The sequence below is a fragment of the Malurus melanocephalus genome, unplaced genomic scaffold (assembly GCF_030028575.1).
Source record: "Malurus melanocephalus ecotype Western Australia unplaced genomic scaffold, MMel_1.1 scaffold_605, whole genome shotgun sequence".
NCBI lineage: Eukaryota > Metazoa > Chordata > Aves > Passeriformes > Maluridae > Malurus > Malurus melanocephalus.
Window position 1 is genome coordinate 26731 of NW_026623837.1, and position 26150 is coordinate 52880.

General features: G+C 40.5%; 1 protein-coding gene across 8 annotated transcripts; it reads right to left on the reverse strand.

The window, feature by feature from the left end:
* Positions 1-17: 17 nt before the first annotated feature.
* On the reverse strand, positions 18-26087 carry ADAT1 (adenosine deaminase tRNA specific 1). 8 transcript variants are annotated; one of them, XM_057383074.1, is made up of 10 exons: positions 26036-26087; positions 25356-25547; positions 24514-24582; positions 23461-23515; positions 22562-22689; positions 20486-21104; positions 17901-18046; positions 15589-15688; positions 11917-12003; positions 18-5430 (listed from the first exon to the last, which is right to left on the reverse strand). In XM_057383074.1, exons 2-10 carry the CDS (start codon positions 25522-25524, stop codon positions 5298-5300), a joined length of 1506 nt encoding a protein of 501 aa, XP_057239057.1. In that variant the 5' UTR covers positions 25525-25547; positions 26036-26087; the 3' UTR covers positions 18-5297. The 8 variants fall into 8 exon arrangements, with proteins under 8 accessions (XP_057239057.1, XP_057239059.1, XP_057239055.1 ...); XM_057383076.1 differs by lacking the exon at positions 26036-26087 and adding an exon at positions 25851-26029 and having other exon boundaries at positions 24514-24579; XM_057383072.1 differs by lacking the exon at positions 26036-26087 and adding an exon at positions 25851-26029.
* Positions 26088-26150: the final 63 nt, after the last annotated feature.

Here is a 26150-nt window from a genome sequence, read left to right on the forward strand (position 1 = left end):
TTTACTAGACACTACACAGCTGCTTAAATTACTTACTAGACGTTGAACAGGTTCTCAAATTTTGCTGTGTGGCTGATGATAGAAGGAAGAAACACGGAGCTCTTTGTAGGTTTCAAAGCCACTAGTTTCAGAGCTAACGTATCTCACAGCTACTATATTACACAGCTACTTCTGCTTACAGGCAAAGAGGCAAATCTGTAGATTGAGTGGGAGAGGGTGGAAAAACACCTAACTGACCTAACTGCACAGTGCTGGAGTTCACACTCCGATGTTAAAGGGTAATGCAGGGTTGAAAAGGTAGCATCACTTCGACCTTCCTAAGCCAGCAAGGAAACACCGAATACAGTTAGTTTAGATTCCTGATAAAAGTTTCACTTCATTTTCACCCTCTGTGGTGCCTAAGATTTTAGTGCAAAATTCATCACTTTCCATACTCAAATTCATACTAACTCAGACTCCCATGAAGATAACATTATGCCTGGAATTGTTTCCCTCTGCAGTCATTCGCAAGTATTGACAGAAGGTAGGAGCCAATGTTGACCCTACCCTATTACTGAGGCTTGTCATGGTAACTGCATGTGCTTACTGCATCTGAAAATGCACTGTTGATCTCACTAAGCCTTTCATTACTCAGAATAGCACTGCATTGTATAGCACTACTTTAGGAAACATTCCATCACTGCTTCCATCCTGAATTCCTTTTAACCCCCTTTCTACACATTAGTGTTTACTCATAACAGATTTTTTGATTAAGATTTAAGAAGGAGATTTCATCTGTGATTTTTTAAATTACTGTTTATTACTGGAAAATGTTCTGAAGTTTCAGCAAAAAGGAAACAGAGTTTTTTCTACAGGTACCAATATTTTTTCTTAGCTGGTAACAGGAGAGTAAGAAACATAACTTTAAAATGCTAGATAAATTAATTGCATGCTAGCAAATAGCTGTATCTAAAAGCAAGGGAAGTTGTTATGGTTGAGGTGACTCTTGGATTACCCTTTGTAAGTCCGTAAAAACCCCATGTAACTCCTGTCTTTAACATCTCTGTATTTATTAGTGTAGATTTAGGAGCCCAGACATGTAARTAATTCCAGAGAATGTATGGATAAATATTGTGCAGCAGTAACTTTACTTTTCATCGGCAGATGCACTTAAAATGGCAACAAAACATCAAGAGGTTTCCTCTTGAAATACATAGATGAAATGCATCCCTTTAGACAGTACACTCTTGTAAAATTTTAAAAAGCATTTGATCCCATATGATCTTCATTTTCTGTTAACCCTTCCATTTATGCACTGAACAAAAAATGTAGAAATACCTCACTATTCTTGCAGCAACATGTCACCTATCTTGAAGCCAAACTGAAATGTCATCTCCAGTATAACTAAACCATTAGTACTGGATGACTTTAGTTATCAGTAAATATTTAGTATTCAGGCCAAATTGAGACCATTTAGATGGTTTTTCCTCCAAGATTATCTTGCTTCTACCTGTATTTATTATGTATGTATGTTAATATGTATGTATTATGTAACTCTCATTGTTGAAGCCGTCTTATGAAATTATCAGATACTCTGAGAGAAAGAACTCAAATACCTTTCTTTCCTCCTTGCCAACAGAATTCTCCTGCCCTCGGCAGCATAGCCCTAGCTGTTCCTTTCCTCCAGTGCTTACTCACAGGTCATTTAACTGCTAGTGAAAGGCTGCACCTTTTGGAGTCACGGTTTGTTTTTCTACAAATATAGTAATTTCAACAGTCCTCAGTTTACTCAGAAGGTACTGAGATCAGTAAGCCTTCCAGCCTGTCTTAAGGTGGAAGCACACTGGTGAAGCACACTGGTGAAAGTCAAAACYTTGCTTTTCCAAAGATGAAATTCCAAAGTGGGATGCTGGCATCTTGTCTCATGGCACTGCAGCCTCAAGGTCAAACAGATTGATTACTCCAACCCTTGGACAAAAACACTTGTTTCTATGCTCTGGTATTGACCTCCTAAATGATAAGCAGGCAGTCTGTCCTGCCTTCTTACTATGATTGAAAACAGAACTACATCTCCAATAGTGAGACATCCATCCCACTCAATGATTACAGTTTCTTTGTCCTGGCAATTTGGGGGCAGTGGTTCCCAAACAAGTTTGGGCAAGGAAGGACCTATCTGGTAATACGTATGTGCTCATTTTACACGTGGTGGGAATCTTGATGCCTTCCTATGCTCTGCTCCCACTACCAATTGTTTGCTTGTCCTCATTAACCATGAACTGCAGGAACTTCATTCTTACGACTCGTGTTCCTGCTAACTCTGCTTTCCTGTGGCAGGGTCTGCATTCTGCTGTCCTCTCCATGCCTTGCCAATATTTGTTTCTCAGGATGTCAGCTATCCCAGTACAAAAAAGTGATGCAAGCTTGGAACATGTCAACCGTTACTTTCCAGGAACAAATCTTCCAAAGACCTGCTGACAATGATCAAAATTTAGTTTGCTACCGCTTACAAAAGAAAAGACTCTTCTGTCCTATCTCTGCATTTTTCCCTTCTGATTTTTAAGAGTTTCAATTTCATGGTACTGCCTGCAGCATTTCCTGACATTCTGGAATTAAACAGATGCAGCATTTAAGTACTGATTTTCCATCACTGAAATGCCATCCAGTTGAGTATGAGGTCCTTCAGGCCTAGTCCCTCAGCCTTTTATGGTTTTTTTGATGGTTTTCTTCCAGCTCCTTCCCTCTCTTTTCATATTCATTGATTTGCTCTAGGCTTAAGTATGTCCTCCACTCTATCCAAAAAGTGAGGTTAGCATCAGCGTTCAGCAACTCAAAAACTAATTTTAAACCTGACAAGTAACAGAAAAGAATCAGTCTACAGTTCATAAGTATTTCACAAATGCACAAAAAATCTCACAACAAATAATCCTAACGGCCAAGCTCAAATTTTAAAAAGAGTTTAAAAAAATTTGACCCATATAACTGCTCATCTCAAAACTACTCTGATGGCAAGACTTCAGAACTAGTCTTACATAAACCATTTTAATATTGCAGCTGGATAGGAAATGGGAACATTCCACTCCGGTCAGCAGGTTCACTGCAGACATGGAAGCTAGGTAGGGTAAGTCAATAGTTTCTGCATTATTTCAGGGAAGAACGTAAGTAAATTTCAGGAACCTCAACATCTACTGGTAAGCTGTTTAGGTACGCTACAGAACTCTATCCTTAGAATGCTACTTGCTTGTGGAGAACCTGCCTAAAAGCTGGCTACGCGATAAGGGACGATAAGGGACGTGGACTACTCTGGAATTGCCCGACCTCAGTATAGCTAAAAGGCGCTAACAGCCGTCKGCTGCGAGTGGTACCTGCAGCAGAAAGTTACAAGAGGTCTTTTGTATTCCCCCCAGACATAATGGGGCTAGCTTGAGAGGCTAACTGGCAAAGTTGCCATAAAGGCATTGTTTCTAAAGTAGCCTATAAGGAGCTCAGTTTTTGTAATATCTATGAGGTTGATTACTGTTAGCGAACATGGGCATAAAAGCTGTGGTTACTGAGGGAATAAACGAGTTCTGCAGATCATCTCGGTGGTCGTATGCGTTTCTCCCGCCGCTCGACAAATGGTTAACTCCGACACTTGCTCTATTAGAGTAACTGCTACCATTTATCTTCAACAGTACACCCTGCAGCCCATGTGCAGAATGGTTTATCCTCTGATGACTAAGGCAAATCACTAATCTCCAAAATCCCATGCCCTCTATGAACACATACAGTGACTTCCCCCTCACCGATACAACTGGCCTTTCTGCATGTTAGTGCTGGATTTGACAGAATGGGCATACACACACAGAATTCAAGTTATTTGTTATYTCTTCAACAAGTAAAAGAGAACTATCCTTACTTGACAAGTTAACCTAGGTGTGAAGTAAAAGGATTTGCTGTTACCAATTCTCAAACTGTAATGCGATGTGTACCATTTGGTCCCACATACCAGCTCAGCAGGTGGACCACCAACGCCGTTAGGAGATCTGCTGCACCTATTTTTCACATCCAAAATTATAGGATACCAAAGGGAAAAAAAATTCAAACCACTAAAGAATTCTTAAGTTCTAAATTATCCACTTCATTCTGCAACTGCCTTGTCCGGATATTTTATGAATGTGGTTTACAAGAGAAAAATACAAAAGGGGAGTGTGCTCAATAGAAGTTACACAGTCCTGAAATTGCTCACGAAAGGCAATAACTGGGACAGAAAGTTTAAGGAGGATTACACACTGCTCCCTCCACAACTGCTCACAATGCTGATTGTTTTGCCATGCAGATGTTAGCTGGTAAAGTAGCATAAGGACTAGAGACTAGAGGAGACATGACAGAGACTACTTTCAGTACTCCCCAAATTTCCACCTTTGCCAGGCTATTAATGAACACGGGGAACAGTGACGTAAATGGCTGAGGCATTTCTGCTTTTAATTGACCATTCCCACAGCGGGGCAGGGCGATGAAGAGCGCCTGAAACACTGAAAAGCAGGTCAATGTTTGCCTCTAATTACACAGGAATGGCCAATTCGAACCAGGTAGTTCAGGAGATTTCTTTCCTCTCTGTAGAAACAAAGCAGTTGAAGGGTTATCTGTCAAAAGTCCTGAAATTGAGATGCACACAATATCATTAAGTGGTATTATTTGACACAGACTCCTCCCCAGTGCTTTTGCTTCTGCTGTGGCGATATCTGTGGCTATATTTACTAAATAGCAGTGTAAATAAAGGATTCCTAGAAAAAAATGACTCTTTAACAGAACTAGTATTTCCAATTAGCAGCAATGGGGTTGGGGGGGACAGAAAACTCTTCCGGGCTCAAGAGTTATAAAAGTATTACTTACTACACATTAGGGGTGTCCCAGCAACAGAAAAACAACCACATTATGAGAAGAGGAAGAAAAAAGCAGCACTACCATTTTACTACAATGATGGCCTGTCTTCCATGGCACTGCTTCAATTTCAGTTGACATAACTTGTGCAGCAATGACTATGGCTGATAGATCATATCCTCAGGTATCGGGATAGCACATCACTGCTTCCTTTCTTTTGGAGGCATATTGTTTCATGCAGTTCAGAATTTTAAGTCAGCAATGATATTTTTCCACATTGCCATAAGAAGGGGGCTGCAACTCAACCAAAGTAAGTAAGTACTCTCTAATTGCTCTCGTTTTCACTCCTGTCTCTTCACAGCGCATAAACTAGAGGGCATCTTTTCCTGGCCCTTGAACTGCAGAGGCATCTGCTGTGGACCACAGCTTATTTCTGGATTCACATAGTTACATGATTCTCATGTGAACTGCTGGTACTCCTTGGCGTTCTTGACCCAACCCAGCAGAGCTTGGCTACGCAACACTCTCCAGGCTTCCTGATAATTTAACGCAGCTTCCTTGTAGTCGCAGTAGGTTTTTAGAGTCTTCATCCTGATAGAAAACGCACAAACACGAAAACAATTCTATGACCCTATTGAATGTGAGGTCACAAAACAACAAAAAAAAAAAAAAAATCAAACATCTAAGAACCTGACGATGTCCTATGAGCTCTTTCATACTACTAAGTGAAATTCTCTTGTAGGAAAGCTTGGAAAGGCCCAGGCTCTGAGGCTAAACATTGGCACCAATCTTACAAAAGGAAGCAAAACAACTCTTCCAGCGTTAGAAATGTCTATGTTAGACTGTGTGACCACAGGTTACAGAAAAATTCCAAGAAAGCAAAAATTGCTAAAGCAAAGCTGAAAAGATGGCTAGGGGTGCCTCGAATTGGGTGGAAGTAGCCTTAGCTTGCTAGAAGACTGGCTGGAAGAAAAAAGGACAGAATGAGCTGGACAGCTTTTCTTTTCCAACACTAAATTAATGGAGAAGAATGAGACAAAGGAGAAAATAATCTTTTTTCTTTCCCTAAAGCAAGAGAGACTCAGCAGTTCTGGTGTTATTCCCCTTCCTCAAGAGGCACCTACTCCCCACAGTCTCAGCAGAACGACTGGTCGCTCTGCTAAGGGCGCTGTAACAATGATTTTCAAAATAGGGAAATTCAGGTCTATAGTATCTGAACACAAGTGCATCTAAGACCATTTCATCAAGATTTTTATTCCTTTCCTTGCATTCTGTTCTAAACCTCTTTCATCTCCCTTTGCCAAACATCTGTCAGCCACATGTGATATGCAATGTTTATACATTAAACCCAATACAAGATCATAGGCAACGTGACCTTCACCAAGAAAGAGGAAGGGCCAAATTACTACAGGAACCGTAATCTGAGAAGTCTGAGAACCACTGTACTAACTTCTAAAACAGGATTTCATGCTCAAAGGCAATTACAATCACTCATTACCCCTAAAAAACTATCTCCACAGCTCCACTGGAACAGCAGACCATCAGAAGCTCTGTTTGAGCATTCTGCTCAGCATTCTGCTATAAATTTATTTCGAAGTAAGCCATATTATCTCTCCTTAAAACCATCARATATATTCTCTCTTAAAAAACGCTTGCCATAGCCAATCCATTTTGCTTTCTCCACCTCTTTCATGTTAATCATACTCCAGGAAACAAACCTCTGAGCTACTCTGAAAAGTTCCATGGAGGGGCCCCACTAGAACTGTCCCCCACCTGGCCAGTGGAATGGTCAGAGAACCCCATCATCAGTACTGCATCATAGATTAGGAGCATCATTGAACAGGCAAAAGACCAGCAACTATCTGCATAAGCAGCATTCAGGAAATAACCAGGTCCCAGAAGGGTCCAAGTCAACCTACCACAGCTGGGTCCAAAACCTTAGCATAGGTAATCACTTCCTCTCCCAGCTACTCGTGTATCTCAAACACAGTACAAACCACCTTCACCTTCACCTCCCCTTCAACTGTTTTTCTTTTCTCCCTTGCTAAATTTTGCTCTTTTTTTGAATCTGCTCTGAAATCAATGGCTCATATCCATCAGTCTGATTCAATTTATACGGGATTTTTCTGACCTACATTAGTCTAATTGACCTTTGCTTGGAAACTCTTGTAACAGTAGACAGTAAGGAAAAATATAGCTAGGAAAGAAGCAGGAGCGGGTCAGGATGTTTGCCACGCTGTAGCAGCTACTCAAGCAGGTGACTGCAGCCTCTTGGTATTTCAGTCTTCATGCAGACGACATCAGTAATTTAACAGGGCATGCAACAGAAAGCAGTATTTTAAAGAGCTTCCTCAAGAAGCTGACCAAATTAAACAGATTTATTTAATTCATCCTCAATTTATGCATTAAGCTTCCAAGGAATATTCATCATATATATGGGGAAAATGCTTTCCAATTCCAAGTACCTTGCGTTTGCATATAAAACCTCATGTGGTTTGACTGTATCTCAGATTGGGCCACTAGGTTCTGAGCATTAGTAATGAAGAACCTGTGACCTTTTCTTGGCAGAAGCAAATACTAGCAAACACTACTTTGCTGCCCCAGGCAAAGTTCAATACAATCAGAGGATCCCCAGTGTATCCAGGTCTTCCTGACTGCATTTCTTGTGGTTTCTCTTCGCTATTTCAATCTTGCCCCTACACTACCGTGCAAGAGATTCTGACAGCTGCATGCCAGAGACATGAGAGGTGGGTCACAGACTTTATTCTGAAAACTATTGCACTCTTGGAAAACATCTTAGATCACCGTTATGCTTGAAAACACTCGTGCTCAACCATATGCAAAGCTGAGCAGGAACGAGTTCCCAAGCAAGGCAGCAAAGAAAAGCAATACATTGCAAACAGTATTTGCTTCTCACTAACGAACCCTGCTTTGAGCTCCAAATTTAGCTTCAAACATCTACATTCAACCCATAATGCACTTTTGAGATTTCAGATACATTTTACGTAACAAAATATTGACGTAAGCATAAGGAATCAATCAAAACATTGCTCACACAAATTAATGAATCAGATCTAAGAGAGCAATAGAGCACAGATCTTAATATAAAGATCCATTGTGAACCCATAATAAGAGGACCAAACTTGGGCTGATTACATTCTTCTATCTTTTCAATCCTGCAGATTAAAAGCAGTTATTGCAAGCAAACTGTAGCTGGCACCAACTGTGAAGAAGATACAGAGCAAGCCACAGAGTGAGCTAACTCAAAGTGTGACTCCACTCAAAATACAGCAAAAGTTAACAGTAATGTGAGGTTCTGCAGCATTTGGAAGATTGCTACTGCATTGCCATGTTCTAGCTTGGGAGACCAGATTTTGGAAACATTAGTGAAAAATTGGAAAATGAACTTTAGAGCTTTTTCCAGTGTCATCTAAGATATGGGAAAACTGAATCACACAAAGAAAAAGATGTTGAAACTCCACAAAGTAACTAAAAAAAAAAAATCAAGTCTTGAGATCATTATGGTGACAAAGTACTTTCATGCACTGAAAATGCCATTTTATGAAAGACTCTTCATTCTGGCAAAGACCTAACAAACATCTGGGATGTGCAATATATAAAAGACTTCCTTACATCAGAGGACCTAACTGTCCCACAGATCCCTATGCAGTGGTGGAATCGTCGCAGGAAGTATTAAATGCACAAACTTAATCAGAAAATTGAAAAGGGACTAGAAAACTGCAACAAAATTCTTGCCAACTGTGTCTACGTTATTTTGTGGTTGTTTTTAACTGGAAAACAGTAGTGAAACTGCAATACCAGAAAGAATAATAGTAGTTTCTTATTTGTGACGGCTCCTGACTACAGTTTAAGAGAAAAGAGGATCAGTCATTCGTTTAATAAGCCCAGCAAGAAAGTCAGGGCAGGTTTATTTCACAAAGTCTCCCTTCCAGTCAGACAAAGGCCCACACCGCCGGCCACACCCTGTACAAACAGCAATGCCTGGAGACTCTCTACGGTGGATGCCACTGTATGAAAAGAGAAGGTTTTCACTTCCCCGAGTGATGACTGGGGGATGTTTCTTTCATAACAGCAGCGGAAAAAAACAGAAATGCAAAAAACCTTATTTTCCATATTACCACCAAGTGATCTGCAAACAGTACTGCAGAAGATTTCACATAAAAATTCAGATTAGCACAATGCTGTCCAGTGGTGTGTCATCATACCCTTGGCAGTGAGCACGGAAAACATGAAAAGAAAAAAAAAAAAAAAAAAAAAAAAAAATAAAAAAAAAAAAAAAAAAAAAAAAAAAAAAAAAAAAAAAAAAGATGGATTTATATGCCAGTAATTTCAAAACGCTAACATATGAGAGCAAGTCAACAGAACAAAATTAGGTATGGCAGGTGGAGGTAAGGGATAACAAATAAATAAGATTTGAGCTGGTCTAGCTAGAGGGATGAGTGAGAATTTAAGTAAGGCCCAGAAGACAGATCATAAAATTTATCGCAAAGGAAGAAAAATGGGTTGGGACAGCATAATACAGCACTATCTGGCTCTTGGTGAAGTAGCTCGTGCCAACCAAACACCACCTCCTTCTCAGTCTCATCTGAAAGCAAATAAACTAAATCCTAAAAGAACACAAATCGATGAATGTCATGCTTAACATCTTAGCGAAGCTATTCTATCACAAATACCTAAGTTTGCCTTTTAGGAGCGACAGCAAAGGTCTGGCCCCAGTAGGCTGCTTCAATTTAACAGCACCCACACTGATCCTCTGGAGAGAAGTGAAGAATGAAAAACAGTCACAAAAAGCAGGAGAGGCAGCTTTAGATACACACACAAAAGACAAAAATGAAAGAATATAAGAATCAGTTCCATGCAAAGCTTTAACTTCCCCAGTTCCTAGGTCTGACAGTGGGCAACAGTAGATGAATGGTTACATGAAGAACAACCCTTGTCCTAACATACCCTACAACTACAAAACAAGCTGTTCTGCAAATCTGAAAGTACTACAGAATGAGTTTTCCTTGATGGAGCAGAAAAGATGGGAGGCAAGAGACACAGAGGTGGACTAGAAGAGTCAGGGAAGGAACTCGGGATCAAAGCGGAAAAAAGGAACCGGGTGACAGAACAGCACTAGCACCAATCATTTGTGGAAAGAGATAACAAGATACATTTAAATGTGAAGAAAATACTAAACTGAGCAACAGTTAAATACACAGAAGTTTCGAGGAATTTGAGAGTGTTAAGATTTCTTATCTTAAATATATATCTTACATTTCTTATCTCAAACTCAAGAGTCCAAGAGGGAAAGAAAAATGAAAACATCAGAATACTGCATAGAAATGGAAATGGAAGATGAAGGCAACAGCAAYACAAACACACTTTTTTATTGTGCTTTTTAAAGAAGCATAGGAAAAACAAAGAGTTCAAAGGCAATCAGCTACACAAGCCAACTACTGAGCTAGCACCTCTAGCGTATAGTTTTTGCAGCATAAAAACAATGTTACATCTGTGAATCAGCTGGATTTTGTCAGGAGAAGCCCAGGCAGAAAAACAGTAAAGGACAAAAAAGTCAAAGGAAATGACAAAGCCAATGGAGTCTAGAAAAGCCCTGAGGTGAAATGACTTTATGAAGTAGCATATGATCAGCACAATGAGTCACCTACCCAAAAATGCAGAAGTTCACAATCCATTTTGAGGAAATTGCGATGGCTAAAACAAGGGAGGACAAACTCCAGCCCAAAAGAGGCTAAAAATTTTGTATCTAAAATTGACTTAAGGACAAAGTGTCTCTCTACTTACAGAATCAGTTGAAAGCATCTCAGCAATAGAATGGTCCGTGTTGACATTAGAACTTGGAAACAGTTGTGAGACACTACTATAGAAACAGAAGCAATCTTTGATTCAACAAAACTCCAAAGCAAGCAAGATCTATTAATTAAAGGTCCAGGGTGCACTTTGGCTAAGTTTGTTGCATCTAGTATCTTGGTACCATGAAAGACTGAAATGGCCTATCTCCGAGCTTCCAGTCACACATGCCTTGCTACTTCCTTAGCATGGGTTTTATCTCTTTTAGATTTCTATGAGCCAATTAAGTTCATTAGTCTAAGAGAAAACACAGAAGACAAGGAAATTGTTTTCAGCCATATTACCTAGCTTAACGGGCTCATAGTGAGATTGGAGAAGTGCTACTGATACAAAGGAGAAAACAGGAATCTATAGCCAGCACCGGCAGAGAACCGCTGCGGCACCGCCCGCACCAGCAGCTACCAGCAGTTAAACTGGCTCAAGAGCATCCTAGAACTGGTGAAATCGTATCTGGAAGTAAGTCTGAAATAAAATAAACCTTTTGTGGCAATGGATTTGGAACTTTCTAGGTCWCTCAGAATCTCTAAGCCAAAGAGAACTAAGTTTCTGTGCACATGAAACTATGTTCTACTTTACGGTAGACCACCGAACACATAATGCACATAACGCTATGCCAGATTGTATTATTACTGCAAGTAATCACTCCAGTGTGATAAACCAAACGTGTTTCTAATAATGTAAAGAAAAATTCCAATTATGGCTTCCTCAGACAAAAGCTGCTTTCTTTTCTTTCCAGAAACTCTGTTTATGTAACACATGCATTGCAGAAAGAACCCTACACATTATCTCACCTTACTAGCTCTTACTCCACCATATACTAAGATGAAAGCTGATTTTAGCGTAACTTAAAAAAAAAAAAAATAGGGGATTTTTACTCAAACTCTTCCTTCTTGTGAATCAAAGAAGTGGCATTTGATAGAATTACTGAACACCAACTAGATATCRGTAACTCCATGACAATTTTAGGATGCAGGGTTTAAATACCACCAAGGGTAGAGAGCTGCAGGCAACTGACTGAATAGCTCAAGTTTTCAAAAAAGATCCTACTTCCTGATCTCATGTCTATTTTCACATTTTTCAAGTATGAAAGTTTTACAGTGGGCTTATCTAAAATGAGATTCATGAGCAGATACTGTATCATCAACAGTATTTTTCGGTTTCATTAAGACAAACTGACTCCTCTCAATACGATGATAACGTCTTTACCGTAGAGTGTCTGGTAGATCCTCTTGTGAAATACTTGTCACCAGCTTTTGGAATTTACGAAAGAGTTCCACTTTACAGATTTTGGATCTATAAAAAAAAATTAGAAATTGGAAATTCTGATGGAAAAAAGAAAACATAGATTCACTCCCCCTTACAGTTCACAGCTAAACAGTTTTGATAAAATACATTATGTTCACTTCTCAAGTAAAGTAAAAACTTCTGTCATTTTCCCACCCCATCCAAGCATCCAAGCGGCCTTTTTCCTTCGTTTTAAATGTTATATTGACAAAGAGCTGCATTGCCCCCATTCTCCCAGGCAGCACTCACCGGTTTGCAGAAAGAACATTTTTTAATAATCACTACAGTGTTAATCTGCATGATACACTGCACTGTCGTCAGCTCACAAGTGAAGTTAAGGTTCAGCCAGAAGTACTAATCCCAGAAAAGAACAAACAAGCACAGGACTCCAAAGKCTTGTTCAAACTGTTAACTTTTGTATTATTCAAAACAAATAAAAGAAGCAGAAGAAATATCTGGAACAATGCTGTCCTTTTCACAAAGGTGAGGAAGACACATTCAAAAACAGCAGTTAAATACAAAGAGGCTCTTAAAAAAAAAGTGAGTCAAAGTCTGAAGACAATATATGCATCTGTCAGGTTTGAGCCCTTCTATTTCCCCCAAGAGATGGAAACCAGAATCATCATTTATAAAGTGTAGTTTGTTTTTGAAAGGCCCAGCTGCTCCCTCCATGTAATTATCTTTACATACTCGCCTTCACAATAACTGATTCAGYTCTCCAACAAGCACAAACTGATTCTCCAGAAGCATTGGAAAAAACAGCAATTAAAAAAAATCTTCCTATGTTGCGAGCATGTATTTTAAGAACAACAAAAATGGCATAGAATCATAGAATGTCCACAAGGAACATCGAGTCCAACTCCAGGCTCAGGAAAACCCCAATAATCCCAGCACGTGCCTGACAGCATTGGCCAAATGCTCCTCGAATTTGGACCACTGCAACCACTGTCCCGATGGAGGGACCACTCTTCAGAGAGAGTCTGTTCCAGCACCCGACCACCCTCTAGGTGAAGAACCTCTTCCTAGCATTCAGCTTAAACCTCCCATCACAGCTCCAGCCATTCCATYAGGTCCTGTCTTTGGTCACCAGAGAGCAGAGAACAGTGCCTGCTCCTCTGTCTCGCCTCACAAGGAAGTTGTAACCTGCTACGAGGTCTCCCGTCAGTCTCCTCCAGGCTGAACAGGCCAAGCGTCCTCAGCCGCTCCTTGCAGGGCTTCCCCTCCAGACTCTTCACCATCCTGATGACCCCCTGCTTTGGACACTTAAAGGTTCATGTTCTTCTTGTATTCCTGTGCCCAAACCTGCCCCCGGGACTCGAGGTGAGGCCATACCCGTGCAGAGCAGAGCGGGACGATCCCCTCCTTCACCTGGGCAGCGATGCTGGACCCGACGCCCCTCAGGATGCGAACGGCCCCTCTGGTTGCCAGGGCACTGCTGGCTCATATCCCACTTGCCATAAACCAGGACTCCTAGGCTCCTTTCCAAAGCCCTGCTTTCTGGCCTCTCATTCCCCAAGCTGTCCATACATGCAGGGTCACCCTGTCCCATGTGCAGAAACTGGCACTTTTCTTTGTTAAACTTGGTATGGTTGGTGATTGCCCAACCCTGCAGTTTGTTGAGGTCTTTCTGCAGGGCCTATCTTCTTTAAAGGGAGTCAACAGCTCTTCAGAATTGAGTATCACTGGCAAACTCACTTAGTGTACCTTTGAGACCCGCATCCAAGTAATTTATTAGGATGCTGAAAAGCACCAGCCCTAAAACAGCCCTGCTGAAACCCATTGGTGACCACAGCATGCAAAGATACTCTAAAACTGAATATACAAGTTAATCTCTCAAAGGTTCATATTGTAGTTTTTGGTGGTTTAGTWAATTAAGCATTAACAAAAATACATATCAGACATTTACCTACAAATTCCTTTTAATCAGTCAGCTTTCCCTTCCTTGATATTTAGTATTACCTAGCATATTGAAAGGGAGAAAAAATCCTCAAACAACACTTCCCAGCAATCACGCTGAGATTCCTTGAGAGAAAAAGAATGTAGAAATACAAGTCTTGTTTATTATTAACCACCACCACCCCCAAAAAGGCTGTAAATTCCTTACTCTCATTATAAAAGTTCCTTTTGTGACTGTTTATCTCAAAAATGTAAATACTTTACTTGTTCCTTGACATTGTTTTTAATCCTAATTTCCTAAGGAAATGAATCGTTTGTAATCATACCGTCTCATAGGCTCTGATGACTTTCAAAAGTTTTAGTGAATTTCAAGCATATGCTGAAAGGAGGATCTTTCAACAATAATTAAGTTCTTACACTTTCGTGCTTATTGGCAGCTAGCAGATGGCTCTGAAGTTTTAAAGCTGATGCACAAATACTATGTAACAAATTTAAGCCTGCCGAGAAAAAGGGGTGGTCTGGTTTGTTTGATTCTTAACACATCTTCTGGAATACATTACATAAGACATATCGAAAATAAATATTCTACTGTGCACACAGAGCCTGTCTCAAAAGACACACTAAGTCACTCAGGTCACCTGAGTGTTAGCAACAGCCCAGACACTAATACTGGTCACAAATCACGAAGTTCCTGGTCTTCCTCTTTCCATAGAAAATTTGGAAATGCTACAATATAGCAGGATAAACTTCAGTCAAATCAGGCCTAACCTCAAGAACCTCAGTGTGTGCAACTTGCAGGCATATGAATAAACTCTCCGTAAAAATTGTCTAAGCTGTCATTATTATGCTATTCACCACTTGTCAGGATTATCATCATTCTCCCACGAAGTCTAGGAAACATGAACAATATGACCATTGATAAATTGGTAGCAGAATCAACYGACAACTAAAACACTAGCCCAAATCCTCAAGCTGTATTTCCACAGACCACTGATAATTTTGATCGCCTCATCTAAAATGAAGATAATATAGAGATGGAGAAATTTGTCCGCAGATGCTAACAAGTAATTCCTCTCAACCTGAAGAAAAATATGTAACTTTTTCTGTAAACAATGATTGTTGACAGAGGATTTCTTAAAGAGCACAGTGCCAAGGTGACAGTTGGAAAGGTGACATGTTCACGTAAGGGATGTGCTGCAAGCATGTCAAAGTATTTTCAAATGGTAAGGCAGAAAGTCATGTTTCAAAGCAACACTTTTAATGATCATACATCCAGGTAAACTGGCTTGACTTCTAAAGGAGAAGAAATCTATAGAAAGAGAACCTGCAATGCACATATTTCCTTCACAGTCATTAACTGAAACAAACACAAAGCAAAAATTCTGTTTCCTTCAACAGTAAATATCCTTTTAATAAAAACTGATCGTAGTCCCCCGCCACCATTATCTACAATGTTCTCAACAGTGACAAAGAAATAGGACAAACTTTATAATTCTCACTTAACTTTCATTATCAACTGTCCTCCTTCCCTTACACAGCGATTCTTCCTTTTCCCCTGCTCTCTATCTTCCCCCCTCTTCAGCACTCCCTAGATTTCCTCCTGCTCTGACAATGTGCAACACGTATCACGAGCTGACAGAGGCATGTAGGCAAACAAATAAAACGTGTGTTGTCCAGGTATTACACCTGCTCTCGCACCTGCTCTGACAGCTCCCAATCCCCTTCTTTGTCGTTCCCTGGCGGAAGCCATCTGAGGTGACATCCAGAGGTTGCTCGGGGACTGCACTCCAACTGATAGCTGTAGAAAAAATTATATAAACAAGGTAGGTGCTCTTATCACAAAAGCAGAACAAAACAGTTCCTTTCATTCTATATGTGTTGCTTCCCAAAATAATTCACACTAGAAAGAGGACCATGGCTCTCTAGAGCCAGAACAGCAGTATCTAAAATGATGTTTAATAAACGAAATTAAAACACCCACACACACACACAGAATTTTCATCCTCATTAGATCATTTAACAATCCCTGCCTCTAAATATCTGGTCTCCAGCTTTGTAATTCTCCCTTTCTTTTGTGCATCCTGTCCGGAAAACACATGAAGAAATTTCCAAGTTAGATGCCTTATTTTCACATCACGCTGTGAAATACTGCCCTAAACTACTTGCACCAGTCACTCTATGTTTTCCTCATTAATTTATCCTCTGCTATTATTATAGTGTAGTCTAAGTAGTTTTATGTTTGATAACTGACATAAATCAATTATTTGTAGACTTTACTTGAAAAACATTATTAGCTAGTAGTCAAATAAAAATAATTTGTTGAAAGAGATAGCAAGTGCCAACAACCTTAAACTCTATCCCAAGCCRGTAAACTTTGATATCTTCTTAGACTGCCAACTTAATGCTGAAACTCTGCAAACAGTATCTTACACTTTCTAAGTAACTAGCAAAGCATCGGCACCACTTTAACAGAAACTGACAGGTCCAGTCTCTCCCTAGCACAACAGCACGCGCTTCAGCTTCTGCTACCACGAGACAACTTCCATTTCCTAAATTCTCCCTCTTCTCTGTGTTCCTAACAGGCAAAACAGTCGCACATGCATTCACTCTAAAGACCATCTTGCTATTAAAGATGATCAAAGACCGCTGGTATTACTTGCCCTTGTATTAAAAGTCTGCTGTATGCTGCAATTATTGTACTCCGCTAAGTGCCAATTGTACTTGCACTGTGATTTTAGTACACTGCTGTATCACTCTACTAAGTTATAATCCTGTGYAAAATGAAATAACATTAGATGCATATAACTGGTATTAAACCCTACACAGGTGAGGTACCTAAAAATGACCTGGTCAGAGGATATCAGATTCTGACAAGCAGATACAAAGTTACTTAAAAATTAAAGCATTTTCCATTCTTTCACCTTTTCGTAGTTATCTCAAACTTCAAAACACTAGACAGAACACGTATCTTTTTAAAATACCAGCTGAAATGTTTCTATCAAGCACCTTTTAATACTCTGTGTAGTGACCCTGAATTTAGAGTTTATTCTGATTTTCAGTCCTTCAAGAAAGGAAATTTTGCATTAAAAAAAGCATGCTAAGGCATCATTCACCTTCATTTAACAGAACAACCTGAGAAGTGCACAGAAAGAAAGATATACACTGAATTTAGTCACAGCTGCTTTCAGGCCTTTTTTGCTAACACAATTGGCACCATTTTTCAATGATGAATTTCGTTTGCTATCTCACGAAATTGAAGTATTTTCCTTCCTGGCACTTGTAAATAACTCAAATTTAATGAATGTTAATTCCATTAAGGAACGCTTTGTCTCCATTCTATGATTAGCTCTATTGTAACAGAAAATCTTTCAGTTCTGGTTCAGATTGAAAAGCATACAACAGCAGAAGGCAGGCATGTCCAAGTTTAAAGAAACTGAATAGCCATACACACAGAGTAGCAATTCCATTACTTTTTTCCAAATGAGACCATGTTGCTAAATCACACTAAGACCTAAATACTCATCCATCACCGTGACAAAGAATGCCATACCAAAAATATTTATCAATTCAATTTTTACACTATACTACTCTGTATTCTTTCTTTATTCACAGATTTTTGGGGCAATTACAAACATAACTCAGCATGGTAAGTCCTCTGTTCATTACAAGGAGAATGCAAAACTAACTGAAACAAGAAATATTTTGTTTTCTTCTTGTCCTCAACTTTTCTTTCCCCTGGTTATTTTCTGTCTGTGTTTACATTATAAATTCTTAATGGCATCAACCAAATGTTTATCCAGTCTGAAAACTCCCTACTGGAAACTAGAGGCTGAGACAAATAYTATTCATTATTAACAATTAAGTTTATAATCGGAAATAAATTCCTTGCTGTTCATACTTTGCCTGTAGTACACTGGCAAGGAATGATGTTCCACTCCAAGCAACCAAAACCACCTCATTTCTATTTGGRCTTTTGCACACAGTTACGCAACTARCCCAAGTTAACTTACCTGCACTACAAGGAACAAGTTTTGTTTTGCTGTTAGTTTGAACTTCCTGAATCGCCTGACGGCTATGCTCAAATTGAAGATCTGATTGCAACAGCTTAACCTCCTGGGTGAGAAAACCGTCTGGTAAGGGTGAGATGTGCTGACACCTAAAGTAAACAGGGAAAAATGCAAGTGATTTTCACAGTGTTCTTCCCAAACGAGCCTGTTTTGCACAGTTTCCCTTCATTATCTGAAATATGTTTCTTTTACATTAAAACTGAATTGAACATGGCTTATAAAGGAGAGACAAGGAGGTTTGGAGGCATTTTTCCTTTCAAAAATTATTTGTTGAAAAAAAACAAAGCCATATTAGTTTATTAAGACCTTGTCTGTCCTAGAAAAACTACAATGAATTGGTTTTTTAAAAGTTCTAGTTCAAAGCTAGTATAATCAATGAAGTATGCAGGACAAGAACTGCAACGTACCTCTGCCACCACAAAGAAAAATAATAATTATAAAGTATTTACATAGCAAACCACATTACATTGGYAATTGTTTAATGTAGCTAAAGGTTTATAATCAAAGCCTAAAAACATACAAAATATACTTACAGTTCCATGTATAATCTTATCTTTGTTACCTTAAATTACCATTGCATAATGAATGACACTGTGATCATACAAGGAAAAAATGGCGTGTGTTTAATCACCATGATATTTACACAGAGCAGAAATTAAGAGTGAGATTCATACTGTTAAATGCAGTAGTGTGATAGCCTTGTTAAGTCTTGGTGCGGTCAGACACTTGACTGCACTAAGACTTAAAAAGGCTAGGYAAATTCTTGTTACATGTTACAGAATGATGAAATGATTAGGTGCTCCACCGGGTACCTAACTAGAGCTTCTCCCTTTAAGAGACTATGACCTCTTTTATAACCACCCCAGAAGGATGCAGCAGTATAGAGCAAAAGAGTTACTAAACAAAGTCAAACCTTTCCTACAAACTGGTGTAGTAACTGCCACTTAAAAAGAATGGTTCAGCTTCCTGGTTTCTTTCTTGCTCTCCTTTCACTCTGCCCAAATGCACTTAGTCTTCTCTAGTACTGTACTCTTCTCTACTGATTTAGCATCTCAAGTAAGAAAGATATCCACTTCCTATCCTTATTGCTGGGATAATTTTGATCAACTCAAGAATCTGAGGAGAAAGAAAGCCAGTGCACAACAGAAGACATTCCTCATTTAGCAGCAGTGCACTTCATCCCTCATACACATCTCCCTGAGGTGACAGGTTGTGTTACGAGAGCTCTACTAGATACAGCAGGGAGAAAGATCAGCTCTTGGATGCGTTTAAGAGTAAAGAGGCAGACAAATTTTTACCACGATGAAAATGAACATAAGCTTTGCCTCTCTGGTATAACACAACCGTCCTCTTCCAGCTGACCGGTACAAGCGGTCACATATTAGGCRTCCTGAACTACTTCAATAAATCAGAGAAAAACTGTGGTGGGAGGGGACCTCTTGTAGGTTACCTGGTCAAACCACCGTGCTCCAGCCAGGCTACCTACAGCCACTTGCCCAGGACAGTATATAGACGGCTTTTGAGTAACTCAAAGATGGGAGAGTCTATGAACTCTCTGGGCAACCTCTGCCAGAGGTCCATCACTGTCACAGAAGTGTTTCCTGATGTTCCAAGGGAACCTCCTGAGCTTCAGTTCATGCCCATTGCTTCTTGTCCTGTCACTGACAGCCATGAAAACAGCCTGGCTCCATTTTCTCTGCCACCTCCCTTCAGGTATATGAACTGGTAAAATCCCCACAAGCCTTCTCCATGCTGAGTAGTCTCAGATTTCCTCACAGGAGATGTGTTCAAAATCCATAAAACATTTTTAAGGCCCTTTTGCTGGACTCTCTCCAGAATGTCCACGTCCCTCTTGTACTGAGAGGCCTAGAACTAGACACAGCCCTTCAGGTGTGGCTTCACCGGTGTCGATCCAGGAGAAGAATCATCTCCCTGGACTGCTGTAATACTTTGCCTTGTTTGTTGCTAGAGCACACTGCTGGCTCATTTTCAACTTCAGGTCTAGCAGGAAYGCCTAGTCCTGCTCTACGAAGCTGCCTCCCAGCTGGGCAGCCCCCCAGCATATATCAGTGCATGGGACTGTTCTTTCCCAGCTGCAGGTTTTCACTTCCCTATGCTGAATTTCATGGAGTTCTCTACTTTTCTCCAGCCTGTTGAGGTCCCTCTGGACAGCAGAACAATGCCCTGGCCTATCAGCCACCTCTCAGTCTTGAGGCTTCAGTCAGCTTTCTGGACATACACTCTCCACCAGCATCTAGATGACCGATTAATGAATATACTGAACAGGTTTAGACCTAGCTTTGATGCCTGGAGTATATAGCTACTTACACTTTTAACTACACTTTGCCCACCGATCACTACCTTCTGGGACTAGTCAATTAGCCAGTTTTCAATCCACACGTCTGCTCACACTTTAACAGATCCTCTATCAGCATCTTACAAGACAGTACCAAAAGTTTTAATATTTGTATGACACGTGTTGTCTTACAAAACTCACAGTCTCCACATGCACTGAGGAGAGCACTTACCTTTCAATAACTGCTCTCCGCATAGCTTCTTGGCTATATGGACACTTCCCCACTATAACTGCTGACAGATACACTGGATACTGCAGAAAATGCATCAGAAGCGCTCCTTGACACCCTAACACGTTCCAGCGAGCCAGCTTATCACTGCAGGACATAGAGCATGTTCTGTCTCCACGACCTGGCTTCACTCGTAGTAATCCCACACAGTGGTACCCTAGCCCAGGTATTCGGGCATCATCCAGCTCTCCAGGTACGCATTTTGCTCCAGTTCTATGAACATCTACTACCTCTGGTCTCACTAAGCCAGTCTCCTTATTAATTGTCTGCAGCTCTGCGGAACATTCACAGCTCTTTTGATTTGCGTTGTCTTCTCGTTTCACAGATTCATGCTGAACAGCCAGGTTTTCAGTGACTATGGAAAAACAACCATCATCATCGGTTTTCAGTCTCTTGATTATATGATTATTTGCCATTTTCTCTGATTTCTTTTTATCTTCTAGACACAAGTGACTCTGGTTACTTTTACATCCTGCTGATTGTCCAGCTGCATGACCTCCAGTCAGGGGCTTAGAAAGCTGGTTTTCTGGCTCACTGACTGGAAAAATAGAAGCATCTCCACCTAGAGCAAAAGAAATAACATAATATTGGCTAAAAGCACATCTTGTGACTGGAACATATCACACCAGAAACGTGACAACTACTACTAGCTTTCACAGACCTGCACTCAGAACAATTTAACTACAAGAACACATTTTTGAAACAATGTGGTTCTGTGCAATGCTGAATCAAGTTTCACTTAAGTCTGAGCCCATATGTACTTCAGGTCTTGCATTTCACAGACTACGAGTAGTGCTGAAGACACACAGGAAAACTAGCCTGATCTAACTAAACAATGAACCTCAAAAGACTAATTAAAGAATAATCGGTCAAATAAGGGTAAAAACTTTAATCTATATCACCGAAACAAGCTCAGAACCAAAATTCTGAAGCTCAGTTCAAAGCAAAGTAAGCCTGACAGGCCTGGTGATGCAAGAAATTTCTCACAATGTGAGACGAAGACAGTCAGGAACTTATTCTCATTAATAAATTTGAAGGTATCAATTCTATTGTCAAATTCACTACGGAAGAAAAGTAATACTGCATATTCTAGCAATGCACTCAAAATGATGAAAATGTATGAGCAACTAAGTCAATCCGTGAAGTACTGATGAGGCATATTTTGAGAGTTCTTAAGAATCCTTTGCCCTGTAACAGACTAGCAGCTGGAAAAGACACTGGTGAGAGAACACGGTAATATCAAGATGCCCGATGGTTGGAAGACCAGGAGGACACATTCCTTCATTTTGCCAACGGATCTTCATCTTTGTGGGGCTGGTTTTTTTTTAAAACACACAAAGAATGTCTTCCGTGACAGAACCTTCATTGCATTCCCTAAGTTTTGCATTGGGGAGCTAGGGATGTTTCATGGATGGGCTTCTTTTCTTGTTTTTCAGGAGCGTGGTTTTGGTTTGTTGGCAGTTTTTTGACTGGTCAGTTTTGGGTCTTCTCCCCTTGTTTCATTTTGATTTATTTTGCTTGGTTTTGGCTTTTTTGTTTGCATGTTGGTTTGGGGGGTTTTTTGTCAGTCTGCGTTTTTTTCTTTGTTTCTCATGGGTTTGGGGGTGGTTATTGGGTGGGGGCAGGTATCTTTGGCTGTTTTTAGGAACAGTGGTAAATGTCAGGACCTTTTATTAAAATTTTAATCCAAGGAGATAATGTTTAAAGTAAAGCAACCGGGCAATATGACAGGATCTCTGACAAGCATGTTATTTTCTGGAAAAGAAAACAGTAGCTACTAATGTTTAAAGTGACACATTCCACTACATAATGAGAGTACATCAGATTAACTGAGCTCCCATGAATCCCACCCAGTGAGACAAAATGCCAAATCAGTGGAGGACCAGTCAAGTACATCTTCAGTTACATATTGGTAATACAAATTCCTGCTTCACTTTCAATCCAGACCAAAGAAAGGCAAGGGACAGAAAAGATTCTACAAGTGGGAGTAATGTAACTGGTTCACTCCAACATACTCACATGGGGTATGACTGGAGAAGAAAACAAATGTGATATTGGGTTTGAGTTTCCATTTCCCAGTTTCAGTTCCTGGACTAAAGATACATTGCTGATGGGAAGCTGCAAGCCACAACTGATGGAGAAGATACCTGTTAGGCAGAAAATTTTTATGAAACGTTTACTTGACTTTGATGCATGAGAAAACAACAAAACTTAAGACGCCCTCTAGTGCCTGTTCTTTCCTGACTGAGTCTATGAGGAGCCAATCAGTTACGCTTTTACAGAGAGATGGCATCCAAAATACTAAACATAAACACGTAATTGGAACTTTAATAACAGACCTTAAAGGGTTGGATTCAGTGGAGTTAACCATCTCAAACCGTATAGATAACGTCCTCTCCTCCCACTAAGTCTGTTTTTCCCAACTCTGCAACTCATCTGATCCTGCAAGACTCTGTTTAGTGGCATCAAATGGCAAGAAATGTACTCATTTCTGCAAAATTACTATTCTCCTGGCTCAGTTCCCCGAACCAGTTTATCCCATGTAAACAACAGAACTGGTGTGTGGGAAAAAGCAAAAAATCTATCCTTGGCTAGTTGTCATCAGATCTGCATTGTTATTGCATGAAATCAGATCCTAATTCTTAGTACAGAGGCTCTAGAAGAAGGAAGAAGCAAGCTTTCGTGAAAGGGCCTTAACACCACCTAGAAGTATAGAAATTTGGCTAAAATCCTGCCAACAACAGGATTTGTTGTTGCCTACACGGAAGCAATGCAGTCTTTCACGCCATCCTCATATCTGAATCTGCAGAATGTGATTATTTCAGCAACGGGTCCAAGTTATTTGTATCACAACAACCTCAGGTGGCATTGAGTAACAGCACTGTTACAGCACTGGGCAAACTTCATTCATGCCTCACCTCTGGAAGCTCCTCTTGGCCACAATTTCAGCATGACTGTCATTCAGAATGTCTCCTAAAGCAAAACTCAAATGTGAATACAAAATCATTACTAAAATGACAAACACAGCAAGTAGAATTTGACATAGGACAATTCTCCACATTTGTTACTACCTGATGATATACCATTGGTTTTAAGAGTATTGCAAGATATTTAAACTTCCAATCAACACAAAATGAGAGCAACAGCCTACACAAATGAAAGATAAAATTACTCAGTCTGCAGCAAGTCAGAGACTTGTTTGAATACCAAATTTTAAGTCTTCTGATATTGAAAACCCTTTGAGTTGAATAAACACTACCTCCCTTCAAAATCTTCCTGACTTTTTACAAGGGTAAATCTTGATATTCTCAAAAAAATTTCTGCCAGAACATTTCAAGTGTTTGTTATGCTTTCGGTTGAAGTTTCTTTTTGGACTACGTCCTAAAAGTTAAACTACTTTTCCTGCAAATAATTCTGATACTTACTAAGTTCACACATCTCACCTTCAGCGTGCCTGAATATCTGCCTATTGTGGTATCTAAAGGAACGGGAGTTGTAGGTCATGTTTTATTTCAGGGGCAAAAGGCCAGGTGATAAGACATCCTCTTCAACTGCATTGAAAGTTTAGAAGTGATCTAACAGATAACCAATAACATGACCTATCACCAAGTTAATTTAAAAATAAATTAATGTTATCATAAGAGGAAAATATTTTCTAGAGTTGAGCTCACTGAAGACAACAGCAAAACCAACTAGTTTTACCTTTTCCTAGTCAACTTTCTACTCGGACCCTTAATATCCAGATTGCAAATGGTACGAGTTTAATCACATTTTTCCCAAATTAGTCAGAAAAATATCTGTACTAATACTCTTCTGAGACGGCCAAATCACAAGAAACATTAAAAAAAGATCTAAAATACAGAMTATAGTTCAATCCAGAATAAGTCTTGGACATGTTCATTGATTCTTTGACACTAGCGAGAAAGAAGGTAGCATAGGTAGTCTGTTCCTGAATTTTACACCATACTTACCGGTGTTTCGCATTTTGTTTTGGCCAATACATTTTGTTCCAGTTCCCATTGCAACAACTTCCATGGCTACTGAAAGAGAAACAACGTTAACCGAAGAAACGACCACCTCTGTCTATTGACAGAAGCATTGCTCTCATGCGGTCATTCTGGTAAGACAACGCGCAGAACACTGAGTAAAAGGCAATGTAGAGGGAGGCAGACCATGCAACATTACAGAACGGAAACAGTATCAGATCAAGAAGTGAATACAGCACGCAAAAGCACCAGTGCTAGCAAAAGTCTATGACTGCATAGGCGGAATGCTAACACAGGCTTGCTATGCCGGAGAGCACACAGCAGACACTGCCATAGCATTCCTCGGGCACATAAGAAGTAACAAATATGGGATACAATCTGCCTGACAACATTCAAGTGCTACTAAGGGAAAAGAAGATCATGACAAATTAATGTAAATTCAAAATGCAGTAACACAACTTGTTAAAGGAGGGCAAATCTATCTAGAATTCTATCAAATCAAACATGCTTTTTCAGGAGTTTGTATTAGAAATTCAGGTCCTGCCTAGACTTTCACCACATACTGAACAGCCAAATGCAGGTTTTCATCTTATTTACAGTCTGGGAAGAACAGCACTTCACTAAAACCACCCTTTTTCAGACAAAAGTTTTGAAAGCTTTTACAATCATAAAGAGTAAAGATTTTGGATAGAGACAGAAGTGGAATAGGAAGGAGTGCATGTTCTTTTTTAAAAGGCACACTAAAAAAAGGAAATAAAAAGAAAGCATCAATTACTTTCTCTCCTTCTCCCTTCCCTCCCAACCCTATCCCCACATTTCATTCTTACCCTGAAAGTTTCCTGAACTAACAGGAACGTCTCTTTGGGCTGCAGACTCCACTTTGACAATAGCTGCCAGGGAAGTCCACTCCCTGTTTGGATCTGGTTTCCCCTGCTTAGGAAGTCTGGTCCTATAATGTAGGTAACATAGCCCAGCGATTTCATCAGCTGACCACATGGCTCTCGATGCAAGTGCAGGTTCTACACAGAATTGGATTCCATCACAACACTTGAATAAAAAAACCCATCTCTTCAAACCCTACCATCTTGCTCTTCACGACAGTTTCCTGCACCAGATTCAAACAACCGAGACCTAACTGCATCACCCCTCTCAAGACTACTTACAGGAAACAACCTTCTCCGATTCTCAAAAAATTTCAAAAAACAGTGCTAGAAGCCTGCAGTGCAGCAGCAGGTGGGACTGTTGGGTTCCCAAGGCTCCCACTATGAAGCAATTAACCGCATACATCACGCCGCCGTCCCGGTGCGGTCCCTGCGGCGCACCTGAGGAAGCCGGCAGCACSCGCCTTCTTTCGAGGACTCCAGGCCTCCACCTCGCCGAGAACCGAGGCAGCTCACGCTCCGACGCTCGGGCCAGGACCTCCCGCCACCCCGGGGACAGTCCCCTCCCCACCCGCCGGACCGACGGCGCCGCCGCTCTGGGCCAGGACGGGCGGCGCCACACGAACCTCCGGAGCCGCGCCGCCCGCGGAGCGCCTCGGGACCCGCGCACGCGCAGCTGCTTCTCGCGCGCGGCACCCGCCGGCAGCAGCGGCCGCGGCGCAAGCGCACAAAACAGAGAGA

Bases quoted from the DNA above. Each gene is read 5' to 3' on its own strand.
- ADAT1 (XM_057383074.1), bottom strand. From the start codon at position 25,524: ATGTGGTCAGCTGATGAAATCGCTGGGCTATGTTACCTACATTATAGG. The intron at 21,105-22,561 runs GTGAGTATGTTG...CTTTTGCTCTAG, and splicing joins CTTCTCCAGTCATACCCCAT to GTGGAGATGCTTCTATTTTT. The intron at 15,689-17,900 runs GTAAGTTAACTT...TTTTTTCTACAG, and splicing joins ACTTGTTCCTTGTAGTGCAG to CTATCAGTTGGAGTGCAGTC.